This window comes from Callospermophilus lateralis, chromosome 10 (assembly GCF_048772815.1).
Source record: "Callospermophilus lateralis isolate mCalLat2 chromosome 10, mCalLat2.hap1, whole genome shotgun sequence".
Lineage (NCBI taxonomy): Eukaryota > Metazoa > Chordata > Mammalia > Rodentia > Sciuridae > Callospermophilus > Callospermophilus lateralis.
The window spans coordinates 8,073,279-8,085,438 of record NC_135314.1 but is presented as its reverse complement, the minus strand read 5'-3'; the positions used below and the strand labels follow the sequence as shown (position 1 = coordinate 8,085,438).

Below are 12,160 nucleotides of genomic sequence, written 5' to 3'. Positions count from 1 at the left end.
AACAAAAAAAACAAAAAAAAAAAACAGAACTGAGTTTCAGAGATTCAGGGCCAGGAATCGAAACCTAGGGCCCTTTCACTCGAGAGTTCTGCCTATCAGCCCAGTACCGGGGAAAGTGAAACTGGAATTAGGCAGCTGCCACCGACCATCACCAAGGAAGAGACTGTTTCAACACCGCCTTGCTCTGTTATGACCAGATGCCCAAGCTTACAAGATGAGAAAGAAAATTGCTCTGCGTTCACTAACTCTGTGGAATCAAAAATAGAGTAGTCCCTTAAACATTGTTGGTAGAAATATAAATTGATTGATGGAGGAAATGGCAGTTTCTATCAAAATTACAAATGGACATATTTTTGAGCTTACAAGTTCACTTCCAAGAATTTATGTGATATTCATGCATATGTGCAAAATTATTTATGTACACATTATGCATTATAGTATTAATAGTAATAGCAAAAATTTGGAGACAATTGTCCTCCAGGGGGAGATTGGCTAAATAAATTACAATACATTGATATAATGGAATATTACTGAAGCGCAAAATACTGACGTAGAAGGATCTCCAAGACATATTGATCAGTGTAAAAATCAAGTTGCAACCCGGGTGCGGTGGTGCTCCCCTGTAGTTCAAGGCAAGAGGATGGCATCCTTGAGGCCAGCCTCAGCAATTCAATGAGGCCCTCAGCAACTTAGTGAGACCCTGTCTCAAAAAGTGCTGGGGATGTAGGGCAGTATGGTAAAGTGGCCCTGGGTTAAATCTCCAGTAGCCCCCTGCCAAAACAAATCAAGTTACAAACAGGTGTGGTGGTGTGTGCCTGCAGTTCCAGCTACTCAGGAGACTTGAGGTAGGAGGATTGCAGGTTTGAGATCAGCATGGGCAATTTAGGGAGAACCTGTCTCAAAAAATAAAAAGGATTGGGGGTGTAAGTCAGCAATAGAGCACCCCTGGGCTCAATCCCCAGTGTCAAATATAAAATAAGAATAAAGATGGAAAGCTTCATAGACTATTATGAAGGCACCTAGATTTCACATCATGTCTTGATTTGAATAAATAAGTCTATTTGACCCTTGTATGGGATTTTTAAATTCCTGCCCCAAAGAAGACAGATTTTCTTTGACATACACACCCAGCCTAACTTGGCTTCTTTTTATTCTTTCGTAGTGCTTATTGGCATCAGATCAACATTAGCACCAGATCGATATTAGATTTGCCATTTTATCAAGAGGCTCCCAAGTTTCGATTCTGAGGCAAAGCTGCTTAACTTCCCATAAGAACATTGGCCTGCTAAACGATCGATCGACCCTACCCCAGCTTATGGCACAACTCCTAAGTAGCTTACTTTTTTTTTTTAGTTTTCGTGAACACAACATCTTTATTTTATTTTTATGTGGTGCTGAGGATCGAACCCAGCGGCCCGTGCATGCCAGGCGAGCATGCTACTGCTTGAGCCACACCCCCAGCCCAGCAGCTTACTTTTTAATTTCTTTTTTTTTTTTTAGTTGGAGGTGGACACAATATTTCATTTTTATGTGTGGCTGAGGATCAAACCCCGTGCCTGAGTGCTGGGCGAGCACTCTACCTCTGAGCCATAACTCCAGCCTCTTATTTATATGAAATTCTTGCCTGGCTGAGGCCTTCCAGGAAACTGAGGCAGTGCAAAGATCCCCTTTCAAAACCATGATTCATGGGGCTGGGGTATAGCTCGGCTGGTAGAGTGCTTGCCTCGCATGCAAAAGGCCCTGGGTTCAATCTCCAGCACCTCTAAAACTAAACAAAATCAAACCCTGATTCTTGTGACCAAGTCAGAAAATTTTCAGACATGTTCCTCAGAAAGGGGACACTCTCAAAGGAGAGAATGGGTCCTGTCAGAGAGGAAAGGGACAATATGTCTCTCCTGTCCTCCAGCTTTATTGGTGGAGTCCAAGGAAGCTTCCAGAAAGAACTGCCCAGGCATCCTTTTGACTTTTTTTTTTTTTTTGGTAGATGGACACAATGCCTTTATTTTATTTATTTATTTTTATGTGGTGCTGAGGATTGAACCCAGGGCCTGGTGTGTGTGAGGCAAGCGCTCTGCCACGCCCCATCCCAGCCCCTCCTTTTGACTTTAATGGACCTCATAGGAACTGCAAGGACCCGCTCCAGGAGAGGAGGGTGGAGTGCTCACAGAGTTGGAATTTTTAAGGAATTTGAGTCCTGTTTTCCTCAATGTCCTGCCCCTTTAATCAGCTTATTACCCTGGAGTAGCCCTCCACAAGCTTTCTCTGTGGTGGTCCTGATATTTTGGTGGTTAGGGTGATTGAGGGTTCTGATGTTTCTGGGATGAGGTAGGGTCAGGGCCAGCTGGTGGGGTGCTGCACGACCTGGAAACAATGTTGTCTTACGGGAATGTAATTATGGTCAGGAGAGGTTGTCACATAAGGAGCCCCCTCTTCCCGGTGCTTATTTGTCAGGTACATCTCCCTGAGGTTTCAGTTGCCCTGTGTGGTCTTTTCCCTGCTAGCCCATTCCTGGCCGACTAGCTGCCTAACAGGGGAGAGTGAAAAGCTATACCCTCACCGTCTTTCCAGAATTGTCTCCACTGTTGGAAACTTGGAAGATATACTGTACTGTGCAACCAGTTGCGTTATCAACTCATCGCTGTCCTGTCACACTCTGCTTCAACTGCCAGACTCTTAATGCACTCATCATTTCATTCTGTAACCAAAAGCTTGGTCCCTGTCCCCAGTGTCAATCAATGCCAATTTAATGAGGACATGGTTTTGAGAAAAAGAAGATTTGTTCCTTTGCTAGCAAAGGAGAAACACAGGAGACTCCTGTCCCAAAGTCTGTGACTCTCCAGATCAGGAGGGACAGCGTGTTTTAAAGGAAATTCAAGGGTTACTTTCCAGGTGTGCTCTGGTAGGGGGCCCAGGGCATGCCCTGACCTCAGCGTGTTAGGATTCACTTGTTAATTTGGGAGTTGTTTACTTCCAAGATCCTCAGCAGTCACCTGCTTTCCGTAGTGGGTGTGTTCAAGGGCAATTAACTAGGGAAGAAAAGATAACACCTTCTAGCCAATTTTGTTAGGGAGGGGGAGAGGGGAGAAGAGAGGAAAAAAATTTAAAAAATAATAAAAAAAGCCTGGGGCTGGGGTTGCGACTCTACAGTGGAGCGCTCACCTAGCAAGTGTGAGGCCTTGGATTCGATCTGCAGCACCACAAATAAATAACATAAAGTTACTGTGTTTATCTACAACTAAAAAAAAAAAGATTTCTTAAAGTACTTAAAAAAAAAAAGTCTTAGGGCAATGAGAGCTACATTCAGAAGGTTGTCACTGTTACCACTGTTGAGGAGTCCTTGCTTCCCCTATGTTGAAGTATAACACCAGAGAAGCATGCAGAGGCAAGGCCGAGGCAAGGTCAGAGTGGAAAGTAGAAGTTTATTAAAGGACAGCAGGAAAGACTTCTCCCGGAGGAAGAGGGGACCCAAGAAGTGGAATCCGTGGAAGTTCGGTTGTCTCCCCATTTTATAGTTCCTTCAGTGATGGAATGTAGGTGGGAAGGAAGTATGGGGCACAGGTGGGCCAAAGAAGTAATCTGAGCAGGAAGGACTTTTGGGTTAGCATCTTCAAGTTTGCTGGGAGCTGTTTCATTAACACTTCTTTATGATGGGCTCTGGGCCTTGGGGACATTAACATTCCATGAGTTGTCCTTCCTTTCCGGACTTCATTAACATTCCAAGAGTTGTTCAGCTTTTCCTGGAATTCATTCTCAACATGGCCTCCATTTTCGATTTTACTCGATATTAGACCCGATTTACCTAACTACACTGACTACCTAACTTTAAATCTGGCTTCATTACCACTGTTACATTTCCCCACAGTCAATTTCTACCTTCCATTTCTATGGAAAAGTGGGCAATAGGGCTGGGGTTGTGGCTCAGAGGTGGAGCGCTCGCCCCATGCATGAGGCACTGGGTTCCCTCCTCAGCATCACATAAAAATAAAATGGGAATATTGCATCCACCTATAACTAAAAAATAAAAAGTGGGCAACAACATCTGCAGGTTATTTCCTGCTGAGAAGTTGAAGTTGGGGGGAGTAGCCCAAAGTCCTTGTTTTCTGTCAGGTGGGGCATGGAGAGTTAAGAGTATTAGGCATCACAGCAGTCCAAAGGTCCATGGTGGCAATTGGCAGGTGACTGCACAAGGTATCCATAGGGCAAGGTTTATGCTAGAACAACAATAAACAAGATAGCAAAAGCATTACTTTTTTGGTACACAATTACTATGAAAACAATTAGTATTTCAGCCAGTCTCTGGAATGCAAGACAAGCTTGTGTCTCTAGAGTCTTTTGTGATAATTAACTATTGGCCATTCTTATAAGAACCCTTCCTTTACAGCCTCCAGTTTTACTTACTTTTGTTAGGGCTGACACAAGTGTACATCTTAATTAAAAAAAAAAAAAAAAAAAAAGCATCGTTTTAAGTGTCCATATAGGACTGTGCTCAGGCTATTATACTCTCCTGCCAGGTGTTTAAGACCAAGCTGGTAAGAACTGACCTTGTTCTTATCTATTCTTAAGAGCCAGCTGAGATTCCTCTGAGATCACTCTTGGGGACCTGTGTGAAGCCTCCTGGCTCCTTTGGGTTTCATTTATCAGTGGTGTCATGTGCCAGGATGGGTCAAGTCAGGGTCTTGATGACCACATACGTGGCTTTGTTGTGGAGGACAGACAGGCAGGCCACTGAAGATAGCAAGAGACAGGGGCTGGAGATATGGCTCACTTGGTGGAGTGTCTGCATTGCATCTACCAAAGCTATGGGTTCAATTCCCAGCACCACTGAAAAAAGAAGATAGTAGGAAAGATTTTTATTTGGTTGCAGTCAGGTTCAGAGGGCACAGCTTCCTTTCATTGTAATCAATTAATCCCCTGAACCCTTTGTTCAGGTAGTTTCAGAACTTTATACCCAGCATGTAAGGGGAGGGGCTCAGAAGTTCACACAAAAGCAGCTTTTCCTTTCACTGTTCTGGCAAGTTAACCCTTCAAGGACTGCTCCTGAGAAGGGGAGAGCTTCTTCCCCCACCTTCTTCCCTCCTCCTGCCAGCTATTACCATGGAGTCAATTAATAACTTGTCTTATCTTAGAAATGTAGACATCTCTGAGAAGCCCAGCTCAAGGCCAGAGGCCTTGTTTGAAAAAAAAAAAAGACAATTCCTTTATACATTTTGCATTTGCAAACACACTTCTGCAAACTACTATACTGGATAAATATTTGTGAAAAACTAGTAAAGGGGCGTTCAGCACCTGGAGTGATCTCCTTTAGGCCTGTGGCCAAGTAAAATACAGCAACAGGAAAATAGGAAGTTTAACTACATTGAACTCTTTTGTAGAGACTCTTTTACTTATAGTCCTAAAAATCAATCATGGTGAAGATTTCTGGAGAAGCTTAATTAAGATCTTCTGTGAAGGAGGGGCTGCCACTACAGTTTCTCCAGGAAACTTCAGGCATTTCACTCTCCAGTGACCCTCCTCTTTGCAGAATGTGTATCACCAGTTGACTTTCTGTCCTCTCCATCTCCCTGACTGGCAGATCAGGTGACTCACCAGAGCATAGGAGCCCTCAGAGGGGTCCCATCCTTCTCTGTGTGCTGGCTGACGTTAGAGGGCAAAGGCCAAATATTGGCTGCTTTTTCCTTGACCCTTTTACTTCTTTGACTTTGGTCTCCCAGTTTTAACACTCAGCAAGCTAGTTTCACCAGTCTTAAAGAGGGAGTAACAGGTTACAACTTTAATTTTATAGTTATCCCTTTTATTTAATCTGGTTAATATTAGGGCTGGAAATCACCATTATATACTATTTGTCCTGTAGGTGATGGTTTATGCTCTCAAATTAACCAGAGAGTTTTGTTTTTAGAAGCAGAACCTTTGTAAAACACTAACAGGCAATAGTTATAAGTCTAAAAGGAATATATGAAGTGAAATGAACAGAGCAAAAACATTTAGCTTATATAATAGTTACGAATCAAGAAAAATGATTTTTATAATCTTGAACCTTTACTTACACATTATATCCCGTTTGAGATCACAGTAATCTTTAAAATAAAAATAATCTTTTGAACACAACTTATTTTGCTTTAAAAAGTTTTCTTTTGGAGTTGCAGATGGACAGAACGCCTTTATTTTATTTATTTTCATTTTCATGTGGTGCTGAGGATCAAACCCAGTGCCTCATGCATGGTAGGAAAGCGCTCTACCACTGAGCTACAACCCCAGCCCCTTGAACCCAACTTTAATTGAGCTGAAGTTTAGCCTATTTTGGAGCCATTCTAACATGGGGTAAGGTGGGAGGCAGAGCCTTATCTCAGAAATGGCAGGGCTTTTCACAAATAACATAATACATCTTTACATCTGAAATATGAATAAAAAAAATTGTTTAGAGAGCTTTTAACCTTTTTTGTGTGGGAAAATGGTAAAATGTTTTTATGTTTTATAATATTTAGCTTTAAACAGATCAGGCTCTCATTATCTTTTAAAAATACATTTAAATTTCTACCCCAGTGTAAAAAGTACCAAAATTTTACATACATCTCATTGATAATAGGTCCTGTTACAGAACATTAAATGACATAAATAAATCTCCAATTAAATTTGTTTTTTCTGGGCTGGGGATGTGGCTCAAGCGGTAGCGCGCTCGCCTGGCATGCGTGAGGCCCAGGTTCGATCCTCAGCACCACATACAAACAAAGATGTTGTGTCCGCCGAAAACTAAAAAACAAATATTAAAAATTCTCTCTAAATTTGTTTTTTCTTTAAGTTTAAAATTACCATTTCAGACAACTTTAGTTTGGAGAACATTAGTTTGGTAAAGTACTTTTTCAAGATTTGTATTTTAAAACTTGTACACTAGAAGAACATGAGTATACTTAATATGCAAAGAACTAATAGTTAGCATCACTATTACACAGATGTCCTTATATTAATTAGGTTTAATTTTTCACAGTAAAATTTAGAATCTGTTGATTATTATAGGCTTGCAGAGTTTAACGGTACTAGCAAAAATCAAAGGATAGACTTAAATCTCTTATACATTTAGGGAACTGTGTTAATGATCAGAACTAGACTTAAAGTAGACAGATATAAGTCAGTTTCTCAAATGGCAGTGTGGCCCTTTTATGCCAGATGCAAAATATAAAAGACAGCACTTATTGTTTAAACCTATATGAACTTTCATTTTATAAATTTTACAGAACATTGAGATAAGATTCAGACAAACATATTTAGTTTCAGATATATACATATCTCTAGACACATATATTTAGGTTATTTATGAAAAATCAAGCCTGGTTAAAATTGTAAGTTGGCTGTTTCCCTAACAACAATAACAACAAAAATCCTAAAAGTAATGGACACTAAACTTTAATATCTTATAGCTCTGAAGCTTTGCACCAATTGTTACTCATCCGTGTGAAGTTTTTTAAAATGGGAAGAATAGGCAGAGTAAGATATCTGGAAAGGCTGACTCAATTCACATTTTAAACAACTGTTCAGAAGAGAATGAATCCCCAGAATTCCCATTAATGTTTCTTAAGCAGTTATTCCCCCCACCCAGGGGGCAAGTTATTTCCTCCTAAAATAAAATCTTGGTTAAGATAACATTGATCATTTTCTTTTCTTTTTTTTTTTATACTTTTTTTAAGAGAGAGAGAGAGAGAGAGAGAATTTTGACATTTATTTTTTAGTTTTCGGCAGACACAACATATTTGTTTTTGTATGTGGTGCTGAGGACCGAACCCGGGCCGCACGCCGGGCCACACGCATGCCAGGCGAGTGCGCTACCGCTTGAGCCATATCCCCAGCCCAACATTGATCATTTTCTTAGAGTCCCTTTGGCCTAAGGCCTTATTCTCTTCTAGGAGACCTCCAGCAGAACAGGTTCTGTTTTGTTTTCCAGGAAGGCACTTGCAAATAAATTTGTTACTTTCTGGGAGAGCATGTTATTTGTACATTTAATTTACATAACAAATTTTATCCCAGGAGAGCTATCAGACAGTCTAGCATATTAAAAACAACTGTGCCTTAAATCTTTTTCCCTTCCAGTTTGCACTCATGGGGTTGGAACACAGGTTATTGTTGTTTGACTAGTCTGCCTATCATAATCATCACAATGCCATCAACTTTAAGTAAATTTCCCACTGTCAATTGTACCCAGAGATTCTCTTTTTAATATGTATGTATCTAGGGCCTTCATTTCCCTAGGGCAGGAAAACGAAGGTCCTAGATACATACATATATGAATACCTTCATTCTGTCCGATGAAGATCACATCAAGCATTACAAAGATTGTTAGGGACCCCTCTCTGTAGAAATCAGTGAAGCCAAGATATAGGTGCTTGAATTCATGGAGACTCAGGGAGGCCCTTGTATTTTAGCTTTGTGGACAACGGGAAGGGCTGCACTCGGAAGTTTCCTCTGGCCAAATAGGGCATCCTGTTAGATCTTGTCCCCAGGTTATAATTTTATTTAATAGTACTGGAACCTATTGCCCCATTTCTTGTGACTAGCAGCTTTTATTTTTTACCCCCCAGTAAGATAGGCAAATTAATCATCCTGATTAACACGATGTGATGGGCCATACATGAGTGTAATGCGCCCCAGATAAGGTTTTTTCAAATGTAAAGGCGACCCTGTGAGGCTAGCATTCTGGTCCACTCCTTTGTCTCCAGAGTCGGGGTGGGGGTGGGTGGAAATGGGGACTTCAGGACTAAAAGCATACAGCCAAAGAGACAGTCAGGGGCCAAGGCAATAGCTCAGCTTTAGTGAGTGGCCTTCTCCAATCTTCTAGGCTTTGCAGTTGCTCTGTCCTTGGAATTGCAGTCATATCTCCCTGAAATGCCTCCACAGGAGGCTGTGGAAACTCCTCTCCATTCCCATTTGCCTCATTAGGTCGGCCTTGCCCTTGTCACTGTGTCTAAAGTAGACCTCAAATTTGTAAGTGTTCATTTAACATTGATACAGTACTTTCTTTTCTTTCTCTCTCTCTCTTTTTTTTTTTTTTTTTGGTCACGGGGACTGAGCTCAGGGGCACTCTACCACTGAGACATATCCCCAGCCCTATTTTGTATTTTAGTTACAGACAGGGTCTTGTAAGTTCTTGTAAGTGACAGCACCATCTTAAGGAAAAAGTTTTGCTTTCTCACCCAAGAACCTTTCTGAGAAAGGACCATACCAACCCCATCCTTAACTGCCCACATTAGGACCTGCCCTGCTCTAATCCCTGAGCCTGCCCCATAAGAGTTGAGGAACTTAAGCCTGGATTGTCTATCTCCATCTATGGAGAGATGGCCTTTATTTGTTAGCTCTGACAAATAAACTTTCCTGTGCATCTCTGCTGGTCTCCGTTTTTCATTTTTCACTTGCCCGTCTTCTGGTTCCTCGCTTTTCTTTGAGTCTTACTGAGTTGCTTAGTAACTTGGTGTTGCTGAGGCTGGCTCTGAACTGGTGATCCTCCTGCCTCAGCCTCCCAAGCTGCTGGGATTACAGACATGCACCACCACCAAGCCTGATACAGCACTTTCCATGTGCCAGGTAAGCTTCAAAGTTCTTTTAAAAATATTAATTCATGGGGCTGGGGTGGTGGCTCAGTGGTAGAGCACCTGCCTAGCATGTGTGAGGCACTGGGTTCGATTCTCAGCACCACATATAAGTAAATTAAAAATAAGGGTCCATTGGCAACTAAAAAATAAAAAATATTAAAAAAAATTCACCTCAGCAATTTAGCGAGGCCCTAAGCAACTTAATGAGACCCTATCTCTAAATAAAATACAAAAAAGGCCTGGGGATGTGGCTCAGTGGTTAAGTGCCCCTAAGTTCAAAACCCCCGCCCCCTCCAAATAATTAAATTCTCATATAGCCCTACAAGGAAAGTACTATAATTTCCCCATTTTACAGATAAGGATACTGAGACAATGAGATAAAGTAACATGCTGAATGTCACACAGCTAGTAAGTACACAGGGAAGCAAAGGCCTTGCACTTTGCCATTATATTAAAATGCTTTTTCTTTTAACCAAGTGCAGCTAAGACTCACCATTGATTTCACAACTCACTGTCATTACTGCCACCTCTCATTTAAGAGTCTTGAAACTTTCTCTATTTTGCTTACCAGTGTACCCTTCAGCACTCTTACTTTGCCAGACACCAAGAAGGCTCTTAATACACAGTTGATGAAAGAGATTCACACCTAACAAAACAATCTGAAAGCCCCAGGAAACTGGAGACCTTGCCTGGTTCAGAGCTTCGCAAATGGTAATAACTAGCACTTCTAGGTGATTTACTTTATTCTTCAGTGACAAAGATGACAAGAGATCACACGGTTGTTTGGTTTTATATTTCCTTATTCTTTCATTGATTTAAAAATACTTAACATTTAGGAGTCTCAAGTTAAAATACATAATAAGATGCAAATTGCAGAAGAGTAGGAAAGGTAGTGATATCTTTGCTGAGTTACCTTTGCTGATTACCAATGCTGAGTTCTGTTTTCCCAGTCGCACTTGACTTGGTCCAGGAGATGCCTTGGGATGGCCAAAAGCTGAGAAGCAAATGTACAAAGAAGAATGGCCAAAGGTGGAGTGATCCGGGCAGGAAGGAGCAGCCCACAGGCATTCTTTAACAACTTTTACAATTCCCTTCAGGGAGGAACAATTCCTGCAACAGGTTACCTTAGCCACAGGTTGGAGCAGGAGAAAGTTATCTTGGTAAAGGTAGAGGAAGGACTCTGCAGGCATTAACATTTCAATGCCCCAGAGGCAGCCTTCAACTTCCCAGACCCAAACCATCCTCTGTCTGATTACCTATCTATATTGACTGCCTATCTTTAACCTTGCTTCAATGGAGTCCCATAATGCAAACAATATTTAGTAAGTAGTAAATCTGGAGTAAGCAACAGTGAATTGCTTTTTCTGTTGAAGAGGATAAAGGATGATAAGGGATAAGCTTTTTATTTCTATATTGCTTTTATTAATTTATTTTCCGTGCTGGAGATTGAACCTAGGCTTCAAGCATGCTAGGGTAGCACTTCCCCTGAACTACATCCCAGTCTTTCTAAAATTTTGAGACAGGTTCTTGCTACGTCGCCCAGGCTGGTCTGGAACTTTGGATCCTCCTGCCAAAGCCTCAGAGTCGCTGGGATTACAGACATGCACCAGGGCGTTCAGCTAAAAGCGTTTATCGGGTTGAAGGCTGATAATCTTCTGGTAACTTCCCAAAGAATGAACTATGTTCTGTCTTAATTTCTTTTCTTTGGTGGTGTGGGGGGGAATACCGGGATACTGGGGACTGAACTCAGGGCACTCAACCACTGAGTCACATCCCCTGTTTTGTATTTTATTTAGAGACAGAGGCTCACTGAGTTGCTTAGCGCCTCGCGGTTGCTGAGGCTGGCTCTGAACTCGCGATCCTCCTGCCTCAGCCTCCCAAATTGCTGGGATTACAGACGTGCGCCACCGGGCCGGGCCTGTCTTCATCTCGTCGCTGAGGTTCCTAAAATATCGACAGCAGTGAGCACTGGAAGCTTTTCTCCAGCGCAATTCACAACATGCCAGGTCAAGCACCCGGACCCAGGAATTTCGGGCTGGCGCACATGCGCCCGACGCCCGGCCTGACTCCTACCACAGCCCGCGGTAACAAGCCCAGCAAGTCCAAGCGCCGGGACTGCGAGTTCGGCTTTGCCTGGAGGCGGAAGTGAGGGCGGGGCTTGCTTGGGACCCGCCCCGGAAGTGGGTGGAACGTCGCACACCCGAGTCGGGTCGCGGCCGAGGCCGGTCCTGGCTTTGTAGCTCGCTCAAGATGGCGGCGCAGCCACCCAGCGGGATCCGCCTCAGCGCGGTGAGCAGCCGCGAGGGGTGGAGCGGGCCGTGTCCCAGGAGGGCGGGCAGGCGGGCAAGCGAGGGGGGGCCGGCAGTGGGCGGTGGCGACTCGAGGGCCCGGCGCGGCGGCCGGGGCCGCGGCGGGGCCGGGGAAGGGGTCGCCATCTCGCTTTGCGCGGAGCGGCTCGGAGGCGGGCTGGGCTGCGTTCCTGGCCTCCGCGCGGGCTTTCGTTTTGCCCTCGCGGCCCCTCCTCTTATCCAGTCTCCGCCGCCTAGCAGCTGTCGTCGGAGGGCGAGGCCCCTTCTCAGTGGCGG

General features: G+C 43.3%; 1 protein-coding gene and 1 long non-coding RNA gene across 2 annotated transcripts in view; one reads left to right on the top strand and one right to left on the bottom strand.

The window, feature by feature from the left end:
* Positions 1 to 3,401: 3,401 nt before the first annotated feature.
* LOC143408498 (uncharacterized) lies at positions 3,402 to 11,703 on the bottom strand. The gene is made up of 2 exons (XR_013092492.1): positions 10,489 to 11,703; positions 3,402 to 4,211 (listed from the first exon to the last, which is right to left on the bottom strand). It is a non-coding gene; the product is annotated as an uncharacterized LOC143408498 (long non-coding RNA).
* Positions 11,704 to 11,796: 93 nt separating this feature from the next.
* The window catches only part of Morc3 (MORC family CW-type zinc finger 3), a 40,553-nt gene continuing 40,189 nt past the window's right edge, over positions 11,797 to 12,160 (top strand). The window contains exon 1 of the mRNA XM_076867333.1: positions 11,797 to 11,864. Coding sequence (XP_076723448.1) covers positions 11,826 to 11,864 — 39 coding nt within the window. The 5' untranslated portion in view covers positions 11,797 to 11,825. The remainder of the gene's footprint in view (positions 11,865 to 12,160) is intronic.